Raw genomic sequence first — 16,610 nt, 5'->3', positions numbered from 1 at the left:
AGGCTCCTCTCCTGTGGAACCAGCTCCCAATTCAGATCAGGGAGACAGACACCCTCTCTACTTTTAAGATTAGGCTTAAAACTTTCCTTTTTGCTAAAGCTTATAGTTAGGGCTGGATCAGGTGACCCTGAACCATCCCTTAGTTATGCTGCTATAGACGTAGACTGCTGGGGGGTTCCCATGATGCACTGTTTCTTTCTCTTTTTGCTCTGTATGCACCACTCTACATTTAATCATTAGTGATTGATCTCTGCTCCCCTCCACAGCATGTCTTTTTCCTGGTTCTCTCCCTCAGCCCCAACCAGTCCCAGCAGAAGACTGCCCCTCCCTGAGCCTGGTTCTGCTGGAGGTTTCTTCCTGTTAAAAGGGAGTTTTTCCTTCCCACTGTAGCCAAGTGCTTGCTCACAGGGGGTCGTTTTGACCGTTGGGGTTTTACATAATTATTGTATGGCCTTGCCTTACAATATAAAGCGCCTTGGGGCAACTGTTTGTTGTGATTTGGCGCTATATAAAAAAATTAAGAGAAAAGAGAGTGAGAGGCGAAGAACGTCGCCCTCTCACTGTCCGCCAATCCAGCTTCCGACAGAGCCCGCAGGAACACGGCTGCACACAGAATAATGTTTTTAGTCTCAGTATAAATCGCAGAGAAGGTTACCTCGAGTGGTAGCTGATTTCTCGGCGAGGAGGTGGAGTTGCAGTCCGACCTTTGTAGTGATGGTGATGAGTGACAGCTGGTGCTGATAAGTGACAGCTGTCACTCCCAGCGGCTCCGATGCCCTCTCGTGCTTGGAGCCCGCACTCCAAGCAGGGCGCCATCTGGTGGTGGTGGGCCAGCAGTACCTCCTCTTCAGCGGCCCACACAACACATCAGTCATATGTTGGACTATTTGTCTGTACAATGGGACAAATTATCAGTGTCACATGACCTACAATCCACCAATCAAATCATAAGGATTGATTGAGGTGTCATATAATTTGTGATAATCAACATGTTCAGTAAATACTTGTAAGAAGTAGGATGCGGTCAGTGGTTGCCAGACTGCTGTTGAGATTGTACGACAGGATGTTAGTCTATCGCAGGTTACAATTTATAGATGATGTGTTTAAAACAATTACGTTGCCCATAAGGTCAGAGGCACAACTTTAGTTTATTTTTGGCTGTCAGTCAATCCTGTTTTTGCCAAACGTTTATTTCTCAAATAAATAACAGTCGAGACTTTCCCGCAGCTTTGAGCAGCTTTTGTCACCATCTATTGGGCAATGTGAGCATTTCTTTTCTTCTGATACATTTACTACTTGAAAACCAAAAGTCAGTACCAAAAACAAACAAAAAAAAAACAACCCAAAAAAGGAATTTCTAAATGTCAAAAATGCATGATTTTTTTTAGACACGCAGAGCTTTGACTTCCCAGTATTAATGAATAACAATTTCCATTTCAAGAAGTTTGCAGTTCTTGAGTTTTAAGACATGAAAGTTTGCCGGAAGGACGGAATTTCTCCTGAGAAGCACAACTTACAGTTGTGCAAAAAACGTTAAATCCTGAGTGAAGGTGTAAAACTCCGTGTCAAATTAGACAGGCCCGGGGGGCCCTGACAGGTTCACACCAGGTAATCCTGGTTGTAAAATGCCACAGTGCAAATGAGGTGTTTTACGTCGTGTTGCCTTGGCCTCGGATCAGTCCGGGACTCCAGCAGCATTAAGATTCTGCCCAGTACTCTTCTTAGCTGTAAGTCCTGTTAAATGAGACGGCCCTGCCACGCCGGACACATGAATCAGCTCTGGAACTTGGGGCCCCCCCTGTGCCGGCAGCAGGATGTTTAATCTTTGGAACATATTACCTCAGTGACCAGATCTAAGGCAACGGCAGTGATTGTCTCAAATATCTAGAGCACTGAAACAATTCATGTCACCTTAATGATGCAGTCTGGCTGTTCATCCGTCGCGGTGGAGCCGTTTAAATCAACATATCGCTGCCAAACCTGGAGCCTGCCATCCCGTTAAGCTTCTATTAACAGAGACCAACTGCATTTCCAGACACTGCTGCTGTTTTCTGAAGAACTTTCTGAGTTTGGATAGTGGACTCATCTGTGGCTTTAGTCACCGCCTCGTAGTACCGCTGCTTTCTGCTCCCTGTGATTTTATGAGCCAGGAACAAAGACGTTCATTATGTCCACTTGTTGCTTTTGTTACTGCCTGTACAAACACCACGTTTAAATGACCAACCGCTGCTTCTACAAATTTGACCTTAAATAAAACAAATTCTCAGTTTTATTCTTTTAATTTCTTTGCGGTGTTGCTGCTCTGCACTGACCTGATCCTGTCTCTCGGCCCTGATTCGTACTTGTACTTGGCTGTGAGACCAAATAGGAACACCAGGAACTGCACATGTTTCTCCACATGCAACCGCAAGAAGGGTATCCGGTGTAAAACCTGTGCCAAATCCTTACAGGGATCTCTGCTCGACCTACTGGTTAACTCCCTAGCTATCTAGGTATATGGATGGACAAATATCTATCTGTCCATCCATATACCTAGGAGTCATTCATTCATTTACATCCGGTTATCTGGGTCTGGGTAGTAGACTGTAGACCAAGCAGCTCATCCCACACTTCCCTGTCCTCAGCCAAGAACTCTAACTCTTCCTTTGACATCTTAAGGCATTCCAAAGGCTGAGGGAAGGAAAACGATCCAGAGGTGAGCAGAAGAAATGTTACAAAGACCTCCTGAAGCACAACCTCAAGAGCTACTCCATCCACTGGAAGACCTAGGAAGAACAAGCGAGGAACTGAGCTAGCTGGAGAACAATAATGTTACATGGAAGTGGAGACCTTCGAAAAAGGGAAGAACAACACAGAGGAGAAGGAGAAAGGAGAGAGAGCAAGATCCTGGTCGGGAGAAGCTTCCCAGCAACAGAGTGCAAGATCAGGCCTGTTCAGTCATCTCTGTGTCCACCATCCCGTCTGGGAATCAACCCAAAGACCATCTTCCTCACCACCGAGGGATTGCCACAGGTCACAACGAGCTGGACTATGAGTGTATGAGGGGCGATTGAGAAGTTTTGAGCCTGACCCAGAAAAAAGTAGGGCATGGTTCTCCATTTTTTGCATTTTGAGAAACCAAAATTCCTTGAATGTGTGAAGTTTTGACTCTCTGGGTGCAATGTTGAGAAATGTAGGTTTCCCAGAATGCAAAACATGGAGAACCACACCCTATTTTTTCTGGGTCAGGGTCAAAACATCTCAATCGCCCCTTGCAAGAACTCTGATTCGTGGTACGTTACTATAAAAAGGCTAATAAAAGTTTATCTCTTACGTAATTGTCTGACTTTGTCTGCTTTGTGTTTGGACACAGAGGGACGTTATTCGGTTGGATCCTGCAGGCGGAGGTCCACACGGTGCCCACCGGTCTATAAACTGCACAGTGTGTTCTTCATGCACGTTATTGGTCTTTGTGGGAGTGTAGTGTGTGTGTGTGTGTGTGTGTGTGTGTGTCGTATTTGTGGTTGTGTTGCAGTGGGAGAGTGTGGCTCTCCTTCCAGCGCCTCCCTGCCTTTGTCCAGTTGGACTCGGTCTCTGTGTGTGTGGTCAGGTTGAATTGGTGGCCCGGCCCCATCACACAAACTCCTTTTCATTCAGCTGAAACAGAAAGAAAGACAGTGAGACAAAAGAGGGAGAGGAAACAGAGAGAGAGAGAGAAAGTCGTGGGCTGCGGAGGAGAGATGGGGGGGGGAAAAAGCCAAGAGACATTTGTATCTGAGTGGACGAGCACAGACAATCCCTGGCACACAGCTTTTTGAGTGTCATCTAAACCTCCCCCTCACTCACCCCTTTTTGTCCCATTCACTGCCCGTCTCTCTCTGCCGCACCCCTGGGGCCCCTCTGCTTTGGATTCTGGGGGTTTGTGTGACTCTATAAAAGCCCTGTTTGAGATCGGGGCGAGCTTCAGTCCCCATCATGGAGAGTCAGAGAGTCCAGTCCTCTTACAGGAAACGTTTCGGGCCTCAGGGTTCCAGCGTGGGGCTCAGAGCCGGCACCCTCTCATCCAGCCGCCTCTCCTGGCATGGAACACCACGCACCCTCACTCACTCCAGCCCAGTGTCTCGCCTCTCCCTGGCCTCCAGCAGCCTCATCCTGGGGAGCCCCGGGGACCGACTGGACTTCTCAGCCGACACCCTGATGAAGGCCCAGTACAAGGAGACGCGCACCAATGAGAAGGTGGAGATGATGGGCCTGAATGACCGCTTTGCCAGCTACATAGAGAAGGTACGGCTGCTGGAGCAGCAGAACAAAGTGCTGGTGACGGAGTTGAACCAGCTGAAGGGGAAAGAGCCCAGCCGCCTCGGGGACATCTACCAGGACGAGCTGAGGGAGCTGCGCCGGCAGGTGGATGGTCTGACCGCCAGCAAGGCCCGGCTGGAGATAGAGAGGGACAACCTGACCGCAGATGTGGCCACGCTCAAACAGAGGTAGGAGGCAACACGGTGCAAAGTCTCCTCCGGGCGCTGAACTCAGGAGCACGTGGTCATCACCTCAGTGCTCTCTGAGGTACTTGACCCCTCAGCTGTTTTATTAGTTGGACATTTTTATAACAGTTGGCACTGAAATGTGGAACATAATGTTGTGCTCTGAGTTACCTGCATTATCAAGTCATTTTGGGGAGTTATTAGTTAATTGTTCAACTTATTATTTTTTTAAGAAATACAATATTTCATCTTTGTTGGTTGCATGCACTTACTTCATATTGCAAAGTAAAAAATAATTTTTTTAAAAAAAAGTGTGATAAAATGCTGTAGACCGACTCCAGAATATTATGGGTTCAGTTCAGCGTTGAAGCCGCTTTATTAATAGAAAACACAACCACACAATTTTAAACACACACACACACACACATATATATATATATATATATATATATATATATACTCACTCACTCACTCATCTTCAACCACTTATTCAGTCACAGGGCAACAGCTCCAGTAGGGGACCCCAAACTTCCCTTTCCTGGGCCACACTGTCCACCTCTGACTGGGGGATCCCGAGGCGTTCCCAGGCCAGTGTGGAGATATAATCTCTCCACCTAGTCCTGGGTCTTCCCCGGGGTCTCCTCCAGGCTGAACATTCCTGGAACACCTCCCTAGAGAGATGCCCAGGAGGCATCCTTACCAGATGCCCGAACCACCTCAGCTGGCTCCTTTCAACGCAAAGGAGCAGCGGCTCTACTCCGAACTTCTCACCCTATCTCTAAGGGAGACACCATCCACCCTCCTAAGGAAACCCATTTCAGCCGCTTGTACCCATGATCTAGTTCTTTCAGTCATGACCCAACCCTCATTCCCTACCCGGAGTAGACAATCCAGTGGTCTCTTGCTGAGAACCATGGCGTCAGATTTAGAGGTGCTGATCCTCATCCCAGACGCTCCATATTCGGCTGTGCTGCAAACCCGAACACAGCTCTCACTTTGAGTCCAGAGATTGGATGTCCCTGAGAAGGGAGCTCCTCACTCCATACTCCTGCAGCACCTCCCACAGTATCTCCCAGGTTACCACAAAAGTCCACAAGTCCACAAAACACATGTAGACTGGGTGGGCATACTCCAGGATCCTTGTGAGAGTGAAGAGCTGGTCAGTTGTTCCACGACCAGGATGGAACCCACATTGTTCCTCTTCAATCAGAGATTCGACGATCATGCGAACCCTTCTTTCCAGCACCCTGGAGTAGACTTTACCAGGAAGGCTGAGTAGTGTGATGCCCCTGTAGTTGGCACACATTCTCTGGTTCTCCTGTTTTAAATATGGAGATCACCACACCAGTTGGACACTCCTTAGGCACTGTCCAAGACCCCAACGCAATGTTGAAGAGACGTCCCGTCCAAGACAGTCCCTCCACACCCAGAGCCTTCAGCATTTCTGGATGGATCTCATCAACCCCCGGGACCTTGCCACTGTGAAGTCGTTTGACTATACCTCAGTGACTTCCACCAGGGAAGGTGATGATGAACCCCGTCATCTTCCAGCTCTCCCCCTACTGTAGAGGGCGCTCCAGTCTGATCCAAGAGTTCCTCAAAGTGTTCCTTCCAGCGCCGGATTACATCCCCAGTTGAGGTCAACAGAGCTTCAACGACACCTGCTCCTAATTACCGTCATGCAGGTGATGATGAGATTATTTTCCTGCAACAAACCCAAATCTATTCAGCACGTGGCAAACAGGTTTATGGTGTATTATGTTGATCTGGTGCATCAATGTTAACTAAATTCTAACCAACCCACAGTCAGGCAGATCAATCAATCAATCAATCAACATTTATTTATAAAGCGCTTTACAGCACCGACTGGTGTCCAAAGTGCTTAACATTAAAAACACAAATTTACAAAATAAAACACATATAAAATAAAATTTTAAAACAACACATAAAAAAAGAACATAAAAATAACAGAAATAACAGAACATGTCACCTCCCCACTAAGTGTTAAAAGCCAGATGTTCACTTGTTTCTCATTACTGCAAAACACGGAGTCACTGCGCGGCAGTAAACGCATCAGAAAACACAGAAGGTGCACATGCAGCGTGCACGTAGGGTCTGAGGTGGAGAATCAGCGACGGAGGTCCCTTCAAAGAAAGCAGAGTGAATAGTGGCGGTCACGACTGAGAAGGTCAAAGGTCATCTTTGTGCAGCTCTCTTTGACCCGCCGCATTCAGTGAACTCTGCACGATGCTGCGCAGACGTTTTACTCCGAGTCTGAGCGTGTGTGCACGTGCGTGTGCATGAGACCTCCATCTCGTGGGAACGGCCTCTGGCTGCTGGTTTGGCGTGAATGGGTAATGATGCATAAGTCATCCTTTCAGCTGAGCCCCAGTCTGGAGCGCATGGCGGGAAATATATTTTCAGTCTCAACAATCTGTGTGTCAGCGCGCAGAAAATATCACTCAAAGGACAAATGAATTCTGTGCAAAACCTGACCTCTGACCTCTTAAGAAGCTGCATAATAAAGTAGTGATTCACTTGTCCGTGAGGCGGCGGCGGGTAAGAAGACGACAAAGAATCTGAAGCTTGTAACTCCCTCAGACATGTCACAGTGGTCTTGGTGGCTTCCCTCACCGGTCTCGTCCTCGCGCAGTGACTCGGTTTTTGAGGGAAGCGTACTCAAAGCAGATTTTTTTTTACATTCATTGACTCAAAAGATGCAAATGACCTCCAACAGAAGTTAACTGACATGCAGCTGTTCTTGTAATTGTCAACTGACTTGTCGAATGAGAACCGGACAAGTTTTTTTTTTTTCATTCATTCAGCAAAAATTAAACAGCTTTACACAGTAATTTTTAAAATTATGCTCTTTAATCCCACGATAAAAACAAATCTCTGCCACATCATGTAAATTAAATAAAAGTATGAAAGCCGAAATAATGAATAAATAATTTTATTTATTTATTTTTTAAGCACAAGACAGAGAACAATATTTCCATGTCACTGAATATGTATATTTAAATAAATAGAAACATACTGTACTGTAATACGGTACTGTATTTTAAATCAGTTTACAGTAAACAGCTATGAAAAACAGATTGACTGTGCCTGAAGGAGACAAATGAAGGAAGCCACCAAGGCAACCTTGATACTGTAACAAGCTTTAGTGGCTGTGATTGGAGGAATTGTATCAGTTTTTCTTTTCTGTTGCTTTATTTTATTTTTTTTTTAATAAAACAACAAAAATGTGTAATTGTGACAAAACACTATAAAAGGCATGATTCAGTTTGTACTTTTGTAATCCATGATTTTGGCATGAGATTGTAGATTTCAATCACAGTGCATAGATTATAATTTGAGAATTTATATGACAAAATGGGATTTTTTTTATATATACTTCATTTATGCATTTTGGTTTGGGGATATGAAATCGTACTGGCCCTATTTTATTTTCATGTTATCCTCTGATGAGATAATTTTATAAAATGCAAAGCAGTGTCCTGAAATTTCAGGTTTTTAGACACATGGCATTTTTGTTTTTTTATGTGCAAATTTAGCTTTTTCAAACAAAAACAAACCCACTGATTTGATAATTAAGATTAAATACATTAAATTAGCATGTGATGTTGTTGTCTTGTTCTTCATCAATTACAGGGGCTCTTTAAAGAGGTCCTTTTTTTCTTTCAGATTTTTACAGTTCTATATGGTTGGAGTTCTGTTTTAAACATTCCCAAAATCTCACATTTCCACGCTGTCTTTGATGTTACTTTGGTTTTTCTGTTTCTTCAGCTTCGTAAAACTTTGTTAAAACCTTGTAACTGTTGGAATGGCCTAAGCAGAGGGTCGCCCCTCTGAGTCTGGTCTGCTTGAGGTTTCTTCCTTAAATCATCAGAGGGAGTTTTTCCTTACCACTACTGCCTGGGGTTGGTAAGGTTAGACCTTACTCGTGTGAACCGCCTTGAGGCAGCTTTGTTGTGATTTGGCACGATATAAATGACATAAATTGAAATTGAATAAATTGATGGTACCTGCAGAAACAATCCTGCTGAAACCAAAATTTAAGAGTAAACTTGCTGGCTTTAAGACTACTGTGACATACGTTACAGACGCCCTTATTTTTGCTCTGAGAGACACGCCCATTGAACCACCTGTGTTTTGTAGGACACACCCACAACATCTGCAGCAGCTCTTTTCTGTTTAAAGCAACAGACACACGCTGATGCATAAAACCCCGATCAGGTTTTTTTAAAACTTTGTCTGTGTTAAAGGGAACCTGATGAAAATGAATCAACAACATCACCCTTAATTCCACTTTTTTTTTTTTTTTTTTGTGACTCAGATTACAAGATGAGATCGGCCTCCGACAGGATGCGGAGAACAATCTAAGTACCTTCAGACAGGTAACCCTGATCATGTATCCTACAGATCTACAACACATACTCCGTATTTGCGACCGTCTTCATTTACTGTCCGGCTCTTTGTTTGTGCAGGACGTGGATGAGGCGTCTCTAAATCGAGTCCAGTTGGAGAGGAAAGTCGATGCCCTGCAGGATGAGATAAACTTCCTGAAGAAAATTCATGAAGAGGTGATATGAAAAAGCAAACAAAACGTTTGAAGAACAAATACTTTGATTCAGTGTGCGTCACGTGTGCGTTATGTGAACAGGAGCTTCGGGAGCTGCAGGAGCAGATTGCAGCCCAGCAGGTCCACGTTGACCTGGATGTGTCCAAACCCGACCTGACTGCTGCTCTGAGAGACATCAGGGTCCAGTATGAAGCCATGGCCTCCTCAAATATGCAGGAGACGGAGGAGTGGTATCGATCCAAGGTCACTGGCACGCACGCACGCACGCACGTGCAGGAGAGATTAGATGGAACTTTAATGGTTACTGCAAAAGACAAGGCAATGATGCATAATTATAGAAACACATGACTTTTAACTGTGAACATTAAAAATCTATGCTAATAACACAAGTAAGATCTGTCTGCATACTGCTGCACCTTCTTAAAATACATATAAAAGTACAAAGCATATTCTTTTGGTTGTGCACATGCAGTTGTGTTCAAAATAACAGCAGTGTGTTTAAAAAAGTGAGTGAAGTTCAAAATACTTGGAATATCTTTACAGAAAATTTAAAAAAGGGAATATTTACAGTTACTGTATGAACTGAAAAATGCTTGTAGATTATCTTTCCTGTGAATCACTGAACTAATATTTAGTTGTGTGTATATAAACAATGTTTCTGAGAACTGCTTCTGTGTCATATGGAATCGACCTGTGAACAGGTTTTCCAGTCCAGGACCATTGGACTACATTCCACAGTTCCTCTTCTTTTTTCCTCAGAAGCAGTATTTTTGAAGTCACCCCACTAGTTTTCTATTGGATTAAGGTTCTGGGATTGGGATGGCCACTCCGTAATGTTAATCTTGTTGGTCTGGAACCAAGATGCTGCTCGCTTGTTGTTTGTGGTCATTGTCTTGTTGAAACTCCCATTTCAAGGACATTTCCTGTTCATCATAAGGCAACATGACCTCTTCAAATACTGATCCGTGATCCCTGGTATGTGATTAATAGACCCGACACCATAGTGTGAGAAACCTCTCCATATTGTGATGCTCCACCAGGCTTCACTGTCTTCACAGTGGACTGTGGCTTCAGTTTTTGGGAGTCGCCTGACAAACTGTCTGCGACCACTCGACCCCAGAAAAACAATCTTTCTTTCATCGCAAAATCTTGCTCCATTTCTCTTCAGTCCAGTCAGTGTGTTCTTTGTCTATCCTCTTCAGCACATGTGGTTTTTTTTCCACAGTGGGACTTTGTGGGGTCGCTTGTCCATAGTTTGTCTTCACATAGACATCTTCTAGATGTTGCAGTACTCACAGGTACCTTCAGACCGTCTCTGATCCCCCTGGAGCTGATCGTTGTCTGAGTCTTTGCCATTCTGTCTGTTCTTTGATCCAGTTTGAATGGTAGTTTTCAGGGTTTTTTTTTCTACGTCTTTCTGCTTTTGTTTCGATTTTAAAGCATTTGAGATCATTTTCTGCACTTCTTTGTATGTTTTCTCCTCTCTAATCAACATTGTAATCAGAGTACGCTGTTTTTCTGAACAATATCTGGAATGACCCATTTTAATCAGATTTTCAGAGAAAAAAAACACAACAACCAGCAGGTACGACATTTACTATCTTTATCGCCTGTAAGGGTGGACTAAGAGTCACAGAAAGAAAAATGCAGACACTAATATTTTTCTTTGAACGGCCTAATATTCCTTCTTCTTCACGTTCTGTAGTGTGAGAAATTTTCTTCATGTTTTGATTTGGAATAGAATGTGCAGCGTTCACAATGCATTTGTGTGTCTGGAAATAAAAGATATTACAAGGATTTTGAATTTTAGAAGCTGATCTGCTCTGTGTCAGCCTGATCCCGTCAGATCTCAGAAGCTAAGCAGTGCAGGACCTGGTTAGTACTTGGATGGGAGTCTTCTTTGGAACACCAGCGGCTGTGTGTGTTTCTCCAGGTAACACCGGACTTGCATCAGGAAGGGCATCCGGCGTAAAACTTGTGCCAAATATCAATTCGGATCTGGTTGTATCCGCTGTGGTGACCCCGAACACAAAACGGGAATTTTACTCACTTTTTTAAACAAACTGTTATTTTGAACACAGCTGCACAAGTTATTGCTGCAACAAGCTTTTAACATAACCTGCATTTAATTAGATCACAAAGGTCAAAGAGCACTCGCATGCAAAGTCATTCAGAATTTTAGCACAGAGTTCATGTGTGTCCAATAGGAAAGTGATACCTGGAAGCATTGCTGAGTTATCGTGGTTACAGGGCTTTTACCGTAGCCTTTAAATAGGTCATAAGTGTCACAAAGCACTCGTATGGGAACTCCTCCAAGATTTTGGTCCAGAGAACACATGTATCTAATATGAAAGTGATACCTGGAAGTGCTGATGAGTTATTACGGCGACCGTAGGCTGTATATTGTAACCAGCCAGGTGTTGAACCCTAATGAAGTGAAGCGCAGCGGTGAGTAAAATGTCAGTGTAGTTCGGTACACAGAGAGGCAGACCAGAATCCAGCAGGAATCACATGAACTCAGGGTCACAGGAGGTGAAGAGGTCAAATACAAGAAGCAGACCTGCTAGGAATGAATGCGAGAAAGTTGCACGAAACCTTGATGATCTGGCAATGAGACTGCAAGGGAACATGTCTTTGGAAGGCACCAGCCAATTAGTGGTGGAAACACAGAGGCATGAGGAGCTCGCAGAGATGGAAGAGAAAGAACATGTGCACGAGGATAAGAAGGTGGAGTCCAAAATAAACAAAGGAGTATGGAAAGAATAATAACGGATGTGGAGCAGAACTAAAAGACAACAGAGGAAGTAAAACACTGATCCGAATGGTTTCCACCTGGATGTCGCCCAGTTTCTGGCAAAATTTGATGCAGTAGTGCTGCTCCAGTCGTTCCATCATTTTCCTTGCAATGAAAATCCGCCGAGAGCACAACACACATCCTCACACCAGAAAATGACGCAGTCGACAGGCATGAAAAAATTCACGCATGCGCACGAAGGTTCAAGGTTGGCTCATGCAAGCACACGTGATTCAATCCATCAGGTTTTTGCAAAAAATAAAAAGGTCCAATACTTTTCTAACAGACCTCATATATATATATATATATATATATATATATATATATATATATATATACTGTGACATCCCCAAAGATTTTCTGAAAACTGCGTTTAAAGGTCAAATAAGGCGGTTCTAGATATCACCATCTTGGCCGTGACTAAAACCTAAACAAAACCACCTATCTCAAAATTACCAAGCTATCAGTACCTCATAAGTAGTGCTAACTGTGCTAACACACAAATTGAATAATACTAAACTTTCACTCATTAAAACTCCAGGAACATAGATTTCTTAGATTTGTTAGAGTAGTTAGAAAGGCACATTAGCTCACATTTGTATTAAAATGTGCGATGTATTGTATTGAAAGGTGCGAGTAGCATGTTAGCAGCCTTTTAGCACCTGTTTGCTAGCTGGCACTCAAACCAACCACAAATAGCCTAAATTACAGATGTCATGGAGACATAAACTAGATATAGAGTCAAAACTGTTTTTAGTACCAAACTAAACATGTTAATTCCTGCTGTGATGTTGAACATTCTAACATGGGTTTCTACGGGGACTGACTCACAAGGTGTTGACTGTGACCTGCTTTTAAAGAGGTCACAGGGTGACAGAGGTCATGATGCAGTGACGTGCAAAGTCACTCAAGAATTTTGTGCAAAGTGATTGTGTACCCACTATGAAAGCGATAGGTGGAAGTGTTGAGGAGTTATCATGGTGATGAGGGGTTTGATGTTCAGACACTGCTCATTTTAGTGCCCCATCTGGAAGGAGGGGGAACAAATGGAATAACGTGCAGGCTGATACTCTGTATTTGCAGTTTGCTGACCTGACAGACGCAGCCAATAGGAACACAGAAGCCCTGCGCCAGGCCAAGCAGGAAGCCAACGAATATCGGCGCCAGATTCAAGTTCTGACCTGTGACCTCGATGCTCTCCGTGGAACAGTAAGTCCCAAAAAACACACCGACACAAGAGAAAAGTGGTGCTGTTGATGATGCACAATAACCAGTGACTTGGTAACTACAGACGCACTGTGCACAATAACATAAGATCATTTATTTGTGGTAGTACTAGATGTAGTAATACTCTCAGGTGTGCCAGCAAACAGGAGCTACAGTGGCCGTCATTAAAACGATACAACTACGAGTACAGTCGTCTTTTTTTGTCATTTTTTTATTCTTTTTTGTTTTGTTTCTTTTTTCAGATACTATTTATGGTACCAAAAGTGCTTCCAACAGTCTTAGAAATTGTAGTCTAAGCAGTAAGAGTCACAGTAGAGTTTAAGAATAGTGATAGTGGTAATAATATAATAATATAAGAATATCAGTAGTAGTCTTTGTAGTATCAGTATTAGTGGCAACGGCAGATATTTGTAGTGGTAACTGCAGTAACAATCACAGTATACTGGAGGTTGTAAGCACTTGGTCTTTTCTCTCCAACAGAATGAGTCTCTGGAACGTCAGCTTCGGGAGATGGAGGACCGCTATTCCATGGAGATCAGTGGTTACCAGGACACGGTGAGCCGCCTGGAGGAGGAGATCCAGGCACTTAAGGAGGAGATGGCAAGACACCTGCAGGAGTACCAGGACCTCCTCAATGTCAAGCTGGCCCTAGATATTGAGATCGCCACCTACAGGAAGCTGTTGGAAGGGGAGGAGAGCAGGTGGGCTGGACATGGCCATGGTGCTTTTTTTTTGGGGGGGGGGGGGGGGGGATTAGAAATTAGAAATGCAAACGATTAAAAAAATAATTCTTCTTCCTCCAGGATCACCATTCCAGTCCAGAGCTTCTCCAACTTGCAGTTTCGAGGTCAGTTACAAATATTCAACAGAGAACAAACCACCCAATTTTTAGGTGACAAAAAAAAATAATAATAATGGGACATGTGACTGACAGGTCCATCCTATCAGATTAATTAGTTTTCATACAAGATATCTCATGTGGCTTCTGACAAAGTGCAGCTGAACTTCCAGAGCTTCTTTTTATACAAATCCATGAATCCACCATGAAGCTGTTCAAGGAACATCAACAGATGAAATCAATTTAGTGACTCCAGTGAACAATAAAGGTTATTTCTTGGACTGAACGGTCCTCCTTTGGACTCTCTGCTGAACTTTCAGATACCAACCTGGATACGAAAACCCCCGAGGCTCACGTGAAACGCAGCATCCTAGTGCGAACGGTGGAGACCAGAGATGGAGAGGTACCAACTCCAACCCAACACTGAAACAGTGTGCACTGCACCTCCTTCTCATTCCCTCTGGAGGGTAATGAGAAGGAGATATGCATCCTGGAAGGTCTCGGTTTGGTACCTTGTCCATATCTTGAAGGTCTTTATCAGGTCAGGATTATGTGTTTGTGCAGAAGCGGGATATTCTTCCGTTGTGTTGTGGCCTTGTTGGGATGGTGTTGGGATTTTCAAGATGTTGATATAGTTTTGTCACAAACTTTGACTTACAGTGTTTTGGTCATTCTTTGCACTTTGCTGGAGCCCATAACGTTGCTGTACATGCTTTTGCCTCACCGGGACGTTTTCCAAGAAGTGCCAAAGTTGTGCTACTGTTATACTATTGCTACACTATAGTTGTTTTTACATGTCATGTAGCACAAATCCAGTGCTTTATGTTTTGTCAAACCGCATACTAGATCATATTTTGGCCAATCACGTTCTTCATACATCGGCTTGCCACACTTGTAGACCATGACCTTCTGGGATGTGTATCCGCGAAAGTGAGAATGTGACTTAAATGTGAGCTTTGTGCTCAACCACAGTCTGCCCACCTGATGTTTCTCCTCCAATAATGCTCATCTTTTTCTTTTCAGATCATTAAGGAGTCGACCACTGAGCACAGAGATCTTCCTTAAAGCACAACCGGAGGGTTTCTCTTTTTAAAATCCTCACATTGTAAACCTGGAAGCTGCTGCATCAGTCATCACAATTCCATTTTTCTTCATCATCATTATGCACAGGCCATTTTCTTCCCACATTAGTATTTCTACCAAAACTTTCACAATTTTTTTTTTTTTTTTTTTTTGCACAGTTTGAAGTTTAGTTTGAGTTGGAATGTAGGCGAGTAAATTTCAAGTCTAAATTCACGTTTTTACAGGTGTAGTCATATTAAAACACTGTTACCAATCAAGCCTCTGGGCGTTTAAGTCGTCCTTAATGATTGTGTGATAAAAGAGAAATCCTTTTTCCACAAATAGCTGAAAAGGAAATGCAAGGCTCTCAATAGGACATCAATTGTAGAGCCATGAATGAATTCAAACCACAATTTTTGAAACCTTTAAAAATTTCATACAGCAGTTAATAACACTTTTTTGCGTTGTATGAATACTTACAATTCATGCTGCTAGTGGACTCATCTACAACTATAAAATAGAATATCATTTTATTGTCACTGCAGATAATACAACAAAATTTAAAGATATTAAACTCTTAAGACAAAGGGTAAAATAAAATTAAAAACACATAAAAGACAGACCCAATAAGCAGACAGACATCGACATCCATTAGTTATTGCTCAGTTCCCTTCAAGACTACAGACTGCATGTGTGCATTTATGTTTAAGTTTTTGTTTTGGCCACATTAAGCAAATGGAGGGCTGCTGGATTAAAAACTCATTCTGGGTCTGTTACTTCTTGTTTTAATCAACCTATTCCAACTGCTGCCATCAGGCAGACGGGTACAGGTCCACAGGTTGCTATAATCAAGAGTTTAGTCGCTATTGCGTCCCAAGGTTTGTGAAATGGAACAGTATCACCACCTGGTGGACATTTACCAATAATGCAGGTAGAGTAGATTTTCGCCAAGAGCTCCAGTACTGAAAAATTCCACTAAACATTCAATGGTTACCTTTGTTCTTCATTGTTAAGTAAACTTTGAAAATGAAACTAAAAGTAGGTAGGTTACTAGTAGGTAAACACTTGTTTACCTACTAGTAAACAAGTGTTATATCTGCCTTGGCTAGTGCTTAAGTTTTATATTATAAATAAACTAATTAAAAGTACACCGAGGTGCGATTCATGTGTAACATCGTCGCTCAACAAACAAATATGCAAGAACATGAAAAAAAAAAACGCAGCTAGCTGGGTGTAATTCTTTAGAAGTCATTGTAATGCTAACATGCTAACAATTGCAACGTTGCTCGCAGTATTTCACTGTTATCTTGAGGGAACAGTGGAAATGTGGACAGCTGCCTTGTTTGCTGTCATTCATTCAACCCTCAACTAATGTTTCAAAAACAACGATGTAATGTGAATGAAACAACTGTCAAAGGTCAGCACCACACTCAGAAGCTAGGATGCTAACGGCGTTTTAATGTGTAAAAAATGTGAAGTTATCTTTTAAACATACTGACTGTTCCAGTGAAGGCACGTTGGTGAATTCTGAAAGATTTTAGTGTCTTGCTTTGGTTTTTTGTGGGATCAGCTGCCATAGCAGAGCCCGGAAAACGTCATGACGGTGTTCACTTCATAGCTAGCAGGTCGGCGGATGATGAT

At 43.1% G+C, this 16,610-nt stretch overlaps 1 protein-coding gene across 1 annotated transcript; it reads left to right on the top strand.

Moving 5' to 3' along the window:
* The first annotated feature begins 3,929 nt into the window (after positions 1-3,929).
* gfap (glial fibrillary acidic protein) lies at positions 3,930-15,558 on the top strand. Its single transcript, XM_034190576.1, has 10 exons — positions 3,930-4,466; positions 8,803-8,863; positions 8,954-9,049; positions 9,130-9,291; positions 12,926-13,051; positions 13,550-13,770; positions 13,873-13,916; positions 14,228-14,310; positions 14,931-15,058; positions 15,094-15,558. The coding sequence occupies exons 1-9, from the start codon at positions 3,955-3,957 to the stop codon at positions 14,970-14,972; spliced, it is 1,347 nt and encodes a 448-aa protein (XP_034046467.1). The 5' UTR covers positions 3,930-3,954; the 3' UTR covers positions 14,973-15,058; positions 15,094-15,558.
* Positions 15,559-16,610: the final 1,052 nt, after the last annotated feature.

The sequence above is a fragment of the Thalassophryne amazonica genome, chromosome 16 (assembly GCF_902500255.1).
Source record: "Thalassophryne amazonica chromosome 16, fThaAma1.1, whole genome shotgun sequence".
Lineage (NCBI taxonomy): Eukaryota > Metazoa > Chordata > Actinopteri > Batrachoidiformes > Batrachoididae > Thalassophryne > Thalassophryne amazonica.
This window is presented reverse-complemented; position numbering and strand designations above follow the sequence as displayed.